The sequence below is a fragment of the Dermochelys coriacea genome, chromosome 2, assembly GCF_009764565.3.
Source record: "Dermochelys coriacea isolate rDerCor1 chromosome 2, rDerCor1.pri.v4, whole genome shotgun sequence".
In the NCBI taxonomy this organism is placed as follows: domain Eukaryota; kingdom Metazoa; phylum Chordata; order Testudines; family Dermochelyidae; genus Dermochelys; species Dermochelys coriacea.
This window is the reverse complement of record NC_050069.1, coordinates 65,812,434-65,828,295: the sequence shown is the minus strand read 5'-3', so window position 1 is coordinate 65,828,295 and position 15,862 is coordinate 65,812,434. Positions and strand designations below refer to the sequence as shown.

General features: G+C 39.6%; 1 protein-coding gene across 15 annotated transcripts in view; it reads right to left on the bottom strand.

Moving 5' to 3' along the window:
• Nucleotides 1-15,862, bottom strand: part of LOC119852194 (aspartyl/asparaginyl beta-hydroxylase) — a 203,764-nt gene that overhangs the window by 77,857 nt on the left and 110,045 nt on the right. For all 15 annotated transcript variants that reach the window (XM_038393240.2, XM_038393239.2, XM_038393232.2 and 12 more), the window contains one exon: nucleotides 10,775-10,813. In XM_038393240.2, coding sequence (XP_038249168.1) covers nucleotides 10,775-10,813 — 39 coding nt within the window. The remainder of the gene's footprint in view (nucleotides 1-10,774; nucleotides 10,814-15,862) is intronic.

The window sequence follows — 15,862 nt, the reverse complement described above, 5'->3', positions numbered from 1 at the left end:
CTGCATTTCCTTTATCTAAAAAATCTGTTACTTTCTCAAAGAAGGAGATCAGGTTGGTTTGGCACAATCTACCTTTTGTAAAACCATGTTGTATTTTGTCCCATTTACCATTGACTTCAATGTCCTTAACTACTTTCTCCTTCAAAATTTTTTCCAGGACATTACATACTACAGATGTCAAACTAACTAGCCTATAGTTACCCGGATCACTTTTTTTTCCTTTCTTAAAAATAGGAACTATATTAGCAATTCTCCAATCATTTGGTACTACTCCTGAGTTTACAGATTGATTAAAAATTCTTGCTAATGGGCTTGCAATTTCAGGTGCCAATTCCTTTAATATTCTTGGATGAAGATTATCTGGGCCCCCCGATTTAGTCCCATTAAGCTGTTTCAGTTTCGCTTCTACCTCAAATATGGTAATATCTACCTCCATATCCTCATTCCCATTTGTCATGCTACCATTATCCCTAAGATCCTCTTTAGCCTTATTAAAGATCGAGACAAAGCATTTGTTTAGATATTGGGCCATGCCTAGATTATCTTTAACCTCCACTCCATCCTCAGTGTTTAGCGGCCCCACTTCTTTCTTAGTTTTCTTCTTATTTATATGGCTATAGAACCTTTTACTACTGGTTTTAATTCCCTTTGCAAGGTCAAACTCTACTCAACTTTTAGCCTGTCTCACTTTATCCCTACATGTTCTGACCTCAATAAGGTAGCTTTCCTTGCTGATCCCTCCCATCTTCCACTCCTTGTATGCTTTATGCTTCTTCTTAATCACCTCTCTAAGATGAAAAGGAGTACTTGTGGCACCCCAGAGACTAACAAATTTATTAGAGCATAAGCTTTCGTGAGCTACAGCTCACTTCATCGGATGCATTTGGTGGAAAAACCAAATTTTTTCCACCAAATGCATCCGATGAAGTGAGCTGTAGCTCACGAAAGCTTATGCTCTAATAAATTTGTTAGTCTCTAAGGTGCCACAAGTACTCCTTTTCTTTTTGCGAATACAGACTAACACGGCTGCTACTCTGAAACCTCTCTAAGATGCTTGCTCATCCAGCTTGGTCTACAACTCCTGCCTATGATTTTTTCCCCTTTCTTGGGATACAAGCTTCCGATAGCTTCTGTAGCTTTGATTTAAAGTAATCCCAGGCCTCCTCTACCTTTAGATCCATAAATTCTTCAGTCCAATCTACTTCCCTAACTAATTTCCTTAATTTTTGTAAGTCAGCCCTTTTGAAATCAAAAACTCTAGTTGCAGATTTATTTTTGTTAATCCTTCTGTTCAGTTTGAACTGAATTAGCTCATGATCACTTAAACCAAGATTATCCCCTACAACCATTTCTTCTATGAGGTCCTCGCTACTCACCAGAATTAAATCTAAAATGGCATCCCCTCTAGTCGGTTCAGCAACTACTTGATGAAGGAATCCATCAGCTATCGCATCTAGGAAAATCTGAGCCCTATTATTATTACTAGCACTGGTCCTCCAGTCTATATCCGGGAAGTTAAAGTCTCCCATGATCACGCAGTTTCCATTAGCATTTACTTTATTAAAAACATTAAAAAGGGCTCTAACCATATCCAAATAAGCTTTCGTGAGCTACAGCTCACTTCATCGGATGCGATGAAGTGAGCTGTAGCTCACGAAAGCTTATGCTCTAATAAATTTGTTAATCTCTAAGGTGCCACAAGTACTCCTTTTCTTTTTGCTAATTCTATAGGTTTCCATAAAGGAAAAATTAGAAGATAGAAAAACAAATGTGCATTTGACAGCAACTATGACATTTAAAAGCACTTGAACAGCAATAATTAAAGATGTTTCAAAATTATCCTAGTGCAACAGTCAGAAATGTCCTATAATTAACTTATCTAGAGATATAATCAGACAATAAATGCTTAGGTATTTTAGAAACTAATAAAGCTGTTGAATTTAATGACTATAATAAATCTTTAGCAGCGGTGATTCCATGTGTGATTTTCTCTGCAGCATGAAGGTGTTCTTCAGGGTTTATGCTGAAACTGGTTAGTGTACATTATATGCCAATGCTCATCATAGGCAACAATTACTGACCAATAATGGTATTTTTCAGTATATCCCCTCTTTGCTCATCATCCCAGGCCTCTTAATGAGTTTTGACTTCACTCACAGGAAATCATTATACATCCCTCATTAAGTCCAGAAATAGATTTCCATATTGACTTCCATAATAATACACTCTAGTATTCTAGTAATGGTCAAACACGAAGGCTTAGCATTGTGTTACTGCAGTGTTGGGTGCCTTGAAGGAAGATACTGGAGTATTTTTACAAGGGGCAATATATTAATATGTTCATTATTTGTAACGGAAAGAATAAAATTAATGTTAAAATCAAATTAGAATTATATGGACTTTGCATCTTTAAAAACAAAATTAGCTTCAGTGACACCTGAAGTGACGCCAAAACATCCCAGAGCATGGTCACTAAGACCGGTGCAAGAGGTAGGGAGATGCTTTAAATGCTGATAAAATACAAAGGTGAAGAACAAAAATTAGAACCATTAAACCACGTCACAGGATTGCTGGCCCCTTTAAGAGGAATACGGGCCCAGGCTACTAATGATAAGCTAATTAATGGTTAATTGAATAAGGAGCACTGAGCCTTATAAAAGGCCATCAGAGCTCAGTTGCAGGGAGGTGCTCAGAGAGAGACGCTCTTTTAAGGGAAAGGCGCTCCCAGAGAAACACAGGCTCCAGGGAGTAGAGCTGTACATACCCTAAGCTAAATGGTGGAGATTGCAGGCCAGAGAGGCCAGGACTGAGAACCACAGGCCCAAAGGAGGAGGGCTGTGCAACCCTGAGCCCAAGGGGAAAGACTATTTCAAGCTTATTTGGATTTAATAAAGTAGAACCTCAACAGGGAAATTTTGTCTTACATCTTTTGGAGTATGGAATTGTTAAGGAGCCCTGAAAGAAGGGAAACGTAGGCAGAGAGTGCCTGCAATGCCACACTAGGCCAGGATGCAGCACTACAGGGCAGGCACATGCTGAGACAACTGGTATGAGAAGGGGGATTCTGAGACACCCTCCCATTAAGAAGGGATGACCAAGCAATGCAGTGCAGAGACCTTTCTCAGCTGAAAGATGTTAACCCTCAGAATATAAGAACGGCCATACTGAGTCAGACTAATGGCGCAGCTAGCCCAGTACCCTCTCTGATAGTGGCTGGTGTCAGATATTTCAGAGGGAATGAACAGAACAGGGCAATTTCAAGTGATCTATCTCCTGTTGTTCACTCCCAGGTTCTGGCAGTTGGAGTTTAAAGACACCTAGAGCACGGAGCTACATCCCTAACCATCTAGGCTATCTTCCATGAATTTATCTAAGTCTTTTTTAAACCCAGTTATACTTTTGGCCTTCTCAACATCTCCCAGCAATGAGTTTCACACATTGACTGTGTGTTATACGAAGAAATACTTCCTTTTGTTTGGTTTAAATCTGCTGCCTATTAATTTTATTGATGACCTCTGATTCTCGTGTTATGTGAAGGGGTAAATACACTTCGCTATTCACTTATGCCACACCAGTCATGATTTTATAGACCTCTATCACATCCCCTCTTAGTCTCCTATTTTCTAAGCTGAACATTCCCTGTGTTTTTAGTCTCTCCTCATATGGAAGCTCTTCCAGACCCTAATCATTTGTGTTGCCCTTCTCTGCACCTTTTCCAATTTTAATACATCTTTTTTTGAGATGAGGCAACCAAAACTGTATGCAGTATTCAAGTTGTAGATGTACAGTGGATTGAAAGTGGCCTTGTGATATTTTTCTTATTATCTATCCCTTTCCTAATAAATGGCTTCTCACATTCTCTTAGCTTTTTTGACTGCTGCTGCACACTGAGAAGATGTTTTCAGGGAAATATCCACAATGACTCAGATATGCTTGTCTTGAGTGGTAATAGCAAATTTAAACCCCATCATTTAGTCTGGATAGTTGGGATGTTTTCCTGTGTGAATTACTTTGCACTTATTAACACGGATTGTCACCTGCCATTTTGTCTCCCAGTCACAGAGTTTTGTGAGATCTCTTTGTAACTTTGTGGCCAAGCTTTGTACTTAACTGTCTAGAGTAATCTTATATTGTCTGCAAATTTTGCTACTTCACTGTTCATCCCATTTTCCAGATCATTTATGAATATGCTGAAGAGCATATGGAGGGGCAGCCAGAACTTTGGGAATGCCAGCTCCAGTTTTTGGAAATGTCCAATATGCAGGAGAGGCCTGTTGAGGAGGCACCATGATGCAAAAGAGTCAGTTATTGTTGACACCGAAAGAGAAGGCACCACCGGGCTCAACCAATGGTATGTTTTGATTGAAGAAGTGGGGCACGCAGGATGGCTTTGTCCCTATATGAACCAAGATTGCATTGAGCACCAGAAGAATCAGGGAGAGAAGGTCTGTTAAAGACACTATGCCACAAACTACTGGGGCCTGGGTTATTGTGAAGTCTGAATGAAGGACTGTGGAGACTGAAGAGCGATAACCCAGGGACAGGCTGTTTTGGTTTTGGGGAGAATGGGCCCTGCTAAAAGTTTTAGCTTTGGGTGGATGGACTCTAATTATGAAGAAGTTAGAGCCTACAAGAACAGGCAAATATGGAGTAGTCCAGGAAATAAGCCCAGGGGTATACAATTAAAGGTAGGAGGATGGCCGCAGGTTTCACCCTTTGCATTGGTTAGAAGGGATATCCTGATGCCATTTCTCAGCCCCACAGGCTGAGAGCTGTGGAACCTGAATAATTTGGTAAAGGAGCCAGGTCAGAACTAGGAACCATGGATCTAAAACCATGGTGTAACGAGGCAGGCCTTCTCCCCAGGCCAATCTCCCCAAAAAACCAAGTGCCACATTCAGTCTCTTTTAGGTTGTTTTATTGTCTAAAACGTAAACACAACAAACAACAAAAAACAGTTCTTCAGCTCATCCCAGGGGTCTTACCCACATTACCTATCAGGATCTCACTGCCTTCTTTTCCCAGGGGACTCTGTCAGGAATGAGGCCTTGCATCTGCATCTGCACAGTCTCCAGGCAGCCTATGAGCACAGCAGGGCCACCTGATTGACTCTGCCTGATTGGCCAAGGAAGTCAGCAGGTCTGTTCTCAAGTACAACAGCAACAGCTAATCTCTGGCTGCTCAATGTTTTATGCCTGCAGCTGGGATCGCTCCTATGCCTATTTTGTTCACAGTCCTGATTCTGCCTCAAATCACAAACTTTCATCAGTCCTGCTCCAGTCTTGCTTCTGCCCTGCCCTGCCCCAGTCTGCTCCAGCCCTGCCTGGACTCCTGGCTCTGGATCCAAGCACTAGGTCTGACTGCCTACATCCCAGTTCGTAACACTCTGGCAGTCTTGCTGCCGCTGCTGCTTCTTGCAGCTGCCTAGTCTGACTCACCCAGGCTCTCTCCCCTTCTAGGCCCACCTGCCTCTTTTAAATCTAATTGGGATCAGCTGACGAGGCACAGGTGCACTGGTCCTGCTTGCTCCTTCTTAAAGAGCCAGTGTCACTCTGGGACTCATGGGACTATGATGAAGTTCCAAGACAAAGCAGCAACGGGACCTCTCTTAAAAATAAGGGGTCTATCCAAGGGAAGGGGAAGACCCAGATAGTGCTATGGTCCGGAGATCATCATTCAAAAGGTACCGTATGTCCAGGAGGAGAAGAAATGGGTGATCGTGAGTTAACTATTAACAGCAATAGGAAAAAGGGTGCAGTCTGTTAGGAGTGCTAGTGCCAATGTAGGATTCAGGCCTGTATTTTTGCCTGAGATAGTATTTTGTTTTTTCCACCAAATGCATCCGATGAAGTGAGCTGTAGCTCACGAAAGCTTATGCTCTAATAAATTTGTTAGTCTCTAAGGTGCCACAAGTACTCCTTTTCTTTTTGCGAATACAGACTAACACGGCTGCTACTCTGAAACCATAGTATTTTGAGTTTCGCTTGCCTGTTGGATTTGTTGATACACGTACATTACAACTGATGTGTGTAAACAAAGGACAAAGACACTGTGTATGTTCCTTCTCCCTAGCCAGATAGGTTTGTTAGTACAATGGGAACAGATAAAAGCAGTTAAAGTGTTACTGGAGTGAACATTTTAAGATTGCCTCAACCCCTATCTCAAGGCAAGATCAAGTAACCAGACCGAGAGGTGCAAAGAGGACTGGGGGGGGAGGTATAAAACACTAAAAGACCAAAGAAAGGCCTGTTCCTGATCATAGCACAACCTCACCTTACCCCTCCCATGGGGTATAAAAGAGATGGGACGAAGATCCCAGACCCACGTCCCCCTCCCCGCCCAAAACGGAACATGGCCATAAGTTGTAAGGGGTGGGATTGTGGGCATGCATTTCAGGTATAATTATTCCTGCTGAGGTGGTGTGGAGGGACGGGACACTGGGCTTTGCTGTGTCAGAGTTATGGGACATATGCTTGCTGGAAACTAACCCCAATAAACATCACATTGCCTGCACTTAGGACTTCTGGTCTTCTGCTTTCTGTCTGCAGGACAAGAACCAGGGGAGAGTGTGAAGAGAAAGCCCCCTAACATAGACATTAGCATCTGGATGCCCCAAAAGGAAGGTGGATTTATGTAGAGACATTTTTAATTCTGAGGGCTGAGCTACTGTTTGTAGGGAGGCTCCTCCCTAAGCAGCAGGAAGGCTCCTCCTTAAGCAGCAGCTTTAAGTCAGTTCAGCTGTGGGGAAAACTTTGCTTCATCTTTTGTGGGGTAAAAACTGTACAGTTCCTAAGAGGGATTCATCCTCTGGTGCATGCAAAGTACACGGATAGAGCATCCAGTGGTACCTAATATTATTTCTGTTAAATGACACTGCTGCACAAATGAAGGTTAGTTACTTGTAACCAGAGTTCAGGGTGACTAAATAGTCACACTTATGGGTAATGCGCTGGCTAGTACAGCCCAACTGTAAAACCTGCTCCAAACAGTGCCTGTTAGAGTGAACGTGCATCCCCTCCTACCTCTCCCCTCATCGTTGCTGAATATTCTGAAGGCACGGCTATATAAAAGGAGAGATGTGCCTTCTACAGCCTCAGTTCCTTCCACCTCTGACCCACAGAAACCAAAATAGGACTTTGAGAAAAAGGGAAAGGTGGGAGGGAAGTGTGAATATGCAAAGTCATCTTGAAGAACTCCAGTTACAAGTAACCAACCTTCATTCTTCGAGTGGCTCTGCATATGCCCACCTATAGGTAGTTTGGCAAACAGTGCAGAAAAAACTCAGAAGGAGAGAACAGAGTCTCAATTTAATAATGATTGAAGCACCACTCTACCAAATCCAGCATCTGCTCTTGCAGCCAAATCCAAAGCATAACATTTGCCAAATTTATAGAGTGACTTCCAAGAAGCAGCTTTACAGATTTCCCTGACAGGAACTCATTTAATACAAACAAATAGACAATGATGATGATGATGATGCCACTGCCTTAGTGGAAAGAGACCTCACAACAATAGGCTCAGGAATGGCTGTTAACTTGTAACATTCAATGATGTGCAGTTTACCCCTCTGGAAACAGTATGTGCAGATCTACTATATCCCAGTGGCTCTCAACCTTTCCAGACTACTGTTCCCCTTTCAGGAGCCTGATTTGTCTTCCATACCCTCACTTACGTTATTTCTAGGACCCACTTGTCCCATGTAACAATCCTCCAATTGTTGATAAAAAGGGCTTACCTGTCAATGATTTAAAAAAAAAAAGATGGATTTTAAAAATTTTAATTAAATACAGGTTTAATGGCCATTTTCTCTCTCACTGCCTTCTTCTGAACCAACACAGCTGAAACCAAGAGTTTAATCTTAAGGTTCTTTGCCACCAACTGAACTGACAGTGCCTTCGGACACCTCAGCAACCTTAATAGGAGGATCTGACGAAACAGGAACAAGAGCCGAGCACATCCCCAGGATCGTTTAAGCACCTTAGCCTTACCAGACAAAGCAGTTGGAACCAAAACAAGCCTCTTAGTCTTCAGATCTGACACTCTCGTAGAACCCAACAGCTTAGCAACAAGAACTTTCTTAAGCAGAAGCACCTGAAGTCTATTCTGCCTCTCCTTACATGCTCTGGGAGTGAAAGTCTGACAGAGTGACAGTGACCTTCTTTGAGGCAATTAAGACACCCAAAATGTTCGAGCGATGCCAGGAATGTGGGTGGGCTTGAAGTGCCTCTCTTAAAACTGGGCTTTTTTTCCTTAGGTCCACCATCACACGGAACTGAACCTGAAACCAAACTCAGCTAAGTATAACTACAAACTCAAACTAAAGTAACACTAAAAACTAACAACTACAACTCTCTAAAGTTGCTAATATAAGAGAAAACCCGCTGATCTGATGGACCAGAACAGATCACTTCCATCTGGCGCAATCATTTGGAAGGAACTGAAAAAGTAGAGGGTGCAGCATCCCCGTATACAGATAGCCTCACCCTCAGATCATTTGGAGATCCTTAGGGGAGAGGTAGAGGGTGCTCATGTGCATTCTAGCATGCACTGCCTGGAGAAAGTTCTACCGTTACGCTGCACCAATCAATGCATTACCCATAAGTGAGAATATTTAGAGTAATCTTGAAGTTATAGTTTTATATGTACTTCCATTTTTGAATGAGGATGGTGATGGGGTTTTTTTTTATCCTTGCTTTTGTCCTGATTGAAATGTGATCTCTATAAAAGTGGGCACCTGATGCTATTTCTTATTATTTCATTCTATGGTTTAATTAAATTTACCTAGAACATTTTTAATAAATGTCAAGTATTTAAGCTTATTAGAGTAACATATTTTCTGCTGAGCCTATCCCCCTGCAACTGTTTACATCCTAGCACTTATTTTAAGAATCTCCAAGTTTAATTCTCAAGTAAACCAAGTGATTTATTAAAAAAAGAAATATTTCACGCATACATACATGACTAAATACATACATAACTACATACAAGAATACTACACGACTAAATACATACATAATTACATACATGCATGCAGTACATACATAAATACTTTTTAAAAAAAGTTAGGAGGGAAAAGTCCTAGAAATGCTATCAAAAACCCGTTATGCTAAAAGAACATTTTAGTTCCATGGCTAAGGACTCAGAAGCCAGGAAACAAAGATTATGGTTCCACCAAGGAAGAACAGAAACCCTGAAGCCCCTGATGCCTCCTAGTGAAGGAGCTCCCCAGAGTAGTCAGTACTACTCGGTGTGCACTGTCTGACCACAGGGGATGCAGCCACATATGGAGGAACCGTGGTGCTAAAGTAGCAGATACCTTCTTATCATAACGTGACTCATGTATGTACTGTTTTCAGGCAAACACTAAAGTAGAATGAGAACTGTTTTTAGTGCCATCTGGTGTCCATTTAATGCATACACCATTTTTTCCAAACAATATATACACTTTTCTGGATTGAACGCAAGTACAGGATGTTAAGTATATTTAGTTCATACTAGATTTTTATTGTACTAACCAAGGCAGCCATGCTTTAACTGTGTTCTATGTTGCCGCACAAATATCTAGAAAAAAGGAGTAATTGTGGCACCTTAGAGACTAAAATTTGAGCATAAGCTTTCGTGAGCTACAGCTCACTTCATCGGATGCATTATCTAGAGTTACTATAAAAGGATTTTAGATTCATGGATAGGTATATACTGTATGTGTGGTGGTGACCCATATGAGAGAGCCGCCAAATGATCAAAGCTTTTATTAGCATATATCTTTGCCAGCCTCACTTCCACTCTGTCTAGTAATTCATCTCCTTAGGACCAATTATAATATTACAAATTTGTACACAGCTTCAAATAACTTTAAATCAGTCTATCACCAAAATATTTCCTTCTTTACAACTTAAATGGGGAACTTTTGCTCCCCCCAGTTTCACTGGTCTGAGGCTCAGGATGAGAGATATTCAATCCCAGATCAGATACAAATTTAAGGGACAATGTTGTGACCTTTAAGGGTTAGAAATGGGAGTTTGGAAATGGAAGGAGGAAATTCCTTGCTTTCTATGGCACAAAGAAATACTTTAAGCTTAATACTTCCGTACATATTCAGATATGGAAATGCTATTTTAGGTAGTGTGTTGAATTTGGTTTTTAATTTGTCCTCAAAAATCTGTAGTCAAAATAATAATAATTTATACATATGATGGTAGCAGCCAGGAACCACGATCATGGACCAGGACCCTGTTGTGTTAAGCACTGTACAAACACAGAACAAAGATTGTTCCTGTTCCAGTCCTTATTTTCAAAGCTCCCTGAAACACTTCAAAAATACTACTTCTAGAAAATACATGCCATATACAGAATACATAATGTACTCCCAGGAGGACAAAGGGGCTTGCTCAATGATGTTATAAGAACATGGTAGTTTTAATTGTGCCTGATAGTTTGCTTATCCATAGAACAAACATGGAATGGGCTGAAGCAGAAGCTCCCCCCATGCGACTCTGCTAGTGTGCTTCAAGCTTTGTCAAGGGGGACTACTAGTGATTAGCTAATTCCATCTTCTGTATCATGTGCATGGGAACAAATTGGTGGGACTTTATGACACAGAACACAGCTCTCAGCTCCTTTAATATTACACATACATTATCTCGCAAAAGCAAATACACTTTATGCTTATTTAACTCCAAATTATCTATTTAATGAAAATCACACTTTCTAGAAGATGTAACTTAGGTCTTCAATGTAATACAACTTTCTCATCCTTAAGAGAATACACATTTACCTTTTTCTTTTTGTTCCTGTTCAGTTTCTTTACTTTTTCCTGGAAGATTAAAAATAAAATAGCATAAGCATTTTAGCGAAGAACAGTACAAAACACACTACCAGTAAATCAATACCTATGGAAAAGAGACAGTTAACGTAAAAACTTTTTGTAGGACTTCATGGCTTGGGTACTTTATAGTTCAATTATAGCTTATTTTCTAACATAGGATGGGGATAATGCTGCATGAAATGTTTTAGAACCAACAGCAATCTTTTCCAAATAAGAAAGTCTGACCCCCGTCCCACATGTATATGAATCTCACACACACACACACACACACACACACACACACACACACAATTATACATAATTCTTCTAGGTTCTTCAGCCACTAAATGTTTGATTAACTTTGTACCTATGGGTTCAGTTTACTTTTCTTAATTTTACCTATTCACTTATGCTTGACAATAGGAGTAAAATTTCAAATGTGTTTAAATCTCATTAACTTTCAGTCAGATTTAGGATCCTTGGTGCCAAAGTCAGTTTTGAAAAATGGAACTTAGGCTTCTGAGTCATTTAGATGTTTGTGAATATTTTACCTGTGATATATATTAATTTACCTATTTACTACTTCAGATAGGAAATGTTTTGTTTGTCAGTATAAAGCTGAGAAAACAGCCCATCCTGAAAGTATGTATGAATGCAATCTACCTAATATCTCTATGTTTATAGTTTTCATAGAATTTCTCTCATTAACCTACACACTAATTAAAATACTAAAAAAGAATTCTCCTCAGCAAGGGCTACAAAAACAAAACAAATTAGAAATTCCCAAGCCTAGACATTTTGGAGATCTGATGAAAAAAGGAATAAAAATAAACTACAGCGACGTTTTCAACACACTAAATCTTTAAAATTGCCTGATTTTTACCAGACATCCTAGAAATTCTATCCTGGAATGATCGGCAGCATGTAAAATCTTTACAGTCAACAGTGACTACTGCTACTTCAATATGCCTAGATTGCTAAATTCTCTGGATTTCCCTTAATATTGACTTGTGTCCTGTAATGCATCAACCAAGTTACAAAATAGTGAATTAAATAAACATGGTGGTGTGAGAGAATTATTTGCCTCCATAATTAAATATAAACTTTAAACTACAAGTTATATTAATTAGAAATGGGAAAGATTCATAGGTTGATATATTCAAAAGCTATAGGCCCGCTTGGATAGGGAATACATTTACTATGATTTAGGATTGTACATGAACAAATGTAGTTGTCACCTGTTTGCATAATTACGTTATTTGCATGTGTAATTGTAATAAAAACATTTTTTTCTAAGTTCGTTTCAGTGTTTTCATGGAATGATATTTTAGAGAGACCTACAACCCAGTCTCTAGCTGACAGAGACAAAGTGATACATCTTGAGTTTTTGATTTCTATGATCGTGTGGAATTCACTGTCACTCAACCCCATCCACAGAGCATACAGAAGGACTGTGTAGTAAATCATGAAGTAGTGAACTATTTTAACTTCCCACTCCTCTCTATCCTTTCCCCCATCACCAACACCTTCCACTCACTTCTGTAAGCTCTTCCCCTCTCCTGCCTTCCCTTACCATTCACAACTTATTTCTACAGGTTCTTTCCTCTCTCAGTAAAAAGTACGGTATAGTCTCACCCAATTTACCCTCTTCACTTCCTCTCCAAGTTCACTGAATGTGCCATCTATAACTACTGCCTCAAGTTCCCCTTCTCTAGCTTCATTCTAAATTCTCTCCGATCTGGCTTCTGCCCTCTCAGCTGCATTTGCTCTCAAAGACTCTAATTACCTTTTCTTGAGCAGTCCTTAGGGCGTCTCTTCCATCCTCATTCTCCCTGATCTTTTGAGCTACTTTTGACATTGATCGTACCCTCCTTTAATTTTGTACTCCCTTAACGTTTGGTTCCCCATCTTACCTGATTCTCTGCCTACTTGGCTGAGTGTTCCTCTCTGCATCTTGGTCAGCGAGTACTGCTGCCCTCACTACTTATGTCTAGGTGATCTTATCTGCACACATGGTTTTAACTAACATCTTCATGGTAAAGACTTACAAATCTGACTTTCTCCCTCCTGAAAAAAAAAAAAAAAGAGATCCGTGGTGCTAGAAAGCGTTTTTTTCATCAACAGGAGTTGGTCCAATAAAATAACTCACACATCTTGTCTCTCATATCCTGGGTCCAAAACACCTACAACAACATTGTAAACAACTGTCTTCCTCCAGTAGAAATTAGACATCTCTGTGCAAGTGTCTTGCCAGCGTCTTAAACTTAGCAGGACCCAGACCAAGCTCCTTTCAGGCCCACCAACCCTTTCCCCTGTTTTTCGCCCTCATACAAAATACCTCCATCCTCCGTCATTCTGTCTTATAACCTGAGTGTCATCATTCACTCTGACCAACGTGCAAAAGTGAACATTTCTGGAGCAATAGGAGGCTGTAGTTATTGAAAAATTACACTGCTGTGATTCTAATGCGAAACATCTGGGTAAACTTGCATTCAGCTGATTGTGCTAACTAGAGCAGCTCTCAGCAGCCAGCAAGTAGTTGTGCAAATGTAAAGCAAAGTGCTCCCCCATGAAAAAAAACCAACCAAAAAACATGTGTTGCCACAAAGAAACATTTACTTTTCATGTAGCATTAAAAACAGTATTTTCAAAATTGAAAATATATTTTACATATTAGAAAAATGACCTGTTTCATGCTTAGAATATATGCAGCATCTTGCAGATACACATTAAACATACAACCATATATAATTAATACATACTATACCCATACACACATCAACTCTAATATACAATTTGTGTTTGTGGTTACTTAGTTTTATTTTATATTTATACTGTTTTACAAATACCTAAATTACTTCAGTTTTATATCAAATTTTACAAAACATACGTTGCCGTAAATATTTGATTTATATCTGCAGTATATCCCAGAATTTCCTATTTACAAGAGTTATATCATAACCACTAGCTCATCTCTGATTAGTGGGAATCATAGAATCACAGGACTGGAAGGGACATTGAGAGGTCATCTAGCCTAGTCCCCTGCACTCATGGCAGGACTAAGTATTATCTACACCATCCCTGACAGGTGTTTGTCCAACCTGCTCTTAAAAATCTGGCTGTTTGAACTCTCCCTCCAATTACCATGGAGTAGAACTGAAGAATTACTTCTCGCGTCTTGCTTACAACACTCCTGCTAATACATTTCAGAATGATGTTTGCTTTTTTTGCAACAGTATTACACTGTTGACTCATATTTAGCTTGTGATCCACTATAACCCCTTGCTATAGTACTCCTTCCTAGGCAGTCATTTCCCATTTTGTATGTGTGCAACTGATTGTTCCTTCCTAAGTGGAGTACTTTGCATTTGTCCTTATTGAATTTCATCCTATTTACTTCAGACCATTTCTCCAGTTTGTCTAGATAATTTTGAATTTTAATCTTCCAAAGCACTTGAAACCTTTCACAGCTTGGCAAACTTTTTAAGTATGCTCTCTATGCCATTATCTAAATCATCAATGAAGATATTGAACAGAACCGGACCCAGAACTGATTCCTGTGGGACCCAACTCGATACGCTCTTCCAGCTTGACTGTGAACCACTGCTAATTACTTACTCTCTGGGAACAGTTTTTCAACCAGTTATACACCTACCTTATGGTAGTATACATGTTGTATTTACCTAACGTGCAGAGGCAACTGAAGTGGTAATATATTTTCAACTTTAATATATTTTAGTTGTTAAACAGTGACCCATTTCATGATATTTATGTATTATTTTCCCGAACTGGTGTGTTTTCCAATACCACTGAAAAAGACAGCAGAGTGTAAGAATCCGTGGTCTCCTGAGGGCACAACAGGGCAGGCATGGAAAAGTACAGGGAAGGGTGGGGATGTGCCTTGCTTGGAACCCTTTGCCCAACTACGTTTCAGTCTACATTAGACCACAGGATTGTCAGAGAATCAAGGAGGTGTACCAGACCTTTTAATGTCTGCTTTAAACTGTGTAGGCATCCACTTTACACTTCTAAATCACAATATGGACCACTGGCACAATTTTCCTCCAAAAAATTTACACTGAATGTGTGACCTTTTTCCCAATCGTGTATTTCAGTGAGTAAAATGTCATTCCTTCCAAGTCACAAAGAAAAAAAATATACACCCCGGACCAAATTTTGGCCAACCACGTAATTGGCTTTAGAACTGGACTGACAAGCTTCATAAGCGGAGTAAACATGCAGCAACGTTCTAGTAGATAATGTCCTCAACCCATTGCCACTGCCTCATCTCCCCTCCCCCACAACCAAAATAAAGTTTATGTCCTGTTCGAATTTTGTCCTCCTTGCATATTAAATGTTGACAAAGAACTATAGGATGACAGATTGGTGATATTAATTAGTAGATGAGATAAGTAGGTACTGAAAAACCTTTATTAATACAGATACTAGATTTCTGCACTTAAGAGTACAAAATAAAGACGCCACCAAAGCAAAGATATTCTTCTGTGTTTTATTGCAGATAAAATTAAAACAGAAGAAATACACTTTCTTTTTTTCCTTTTTTCTTTTCTTTCTTTTTTTTTTTTTAATTAAAGATCCCCTTGACCATTCCCAGCTTGGCACACTTTTGTAAACAAGAAGCTCATAAAAAAAATATCACACACTTAATTACAAAGTGTTTAAAATTTGATCACAGCATAACATCCTCATAGTCCCATAATTCTATAAACAGACTGTCATATTACACAAAAATGAAGAAAAGTTTATGTTCTTTTCTTTCACAAGTCTTAAATTTTACTTCCAAGCTCCCTACAAAATATGGCTTTGTAAAATGTATTGCTTTGCAATTCACAAACACTGAGAATTTTACACCAAGAAGAATGCCATACTCCGCCTCAACCCACATCACAGTTTAAGATTATTGCTAACCTGACAAGTTTAAAGAAATCACTTTGGGGCATATTTTACACTTGCTCTGCTCGTGGAACTCAAAGTGAATTGGAATCCCACACATTAAACAAGCATATATGTCCTTTCCTATGGGTGTAACAGAAAAAT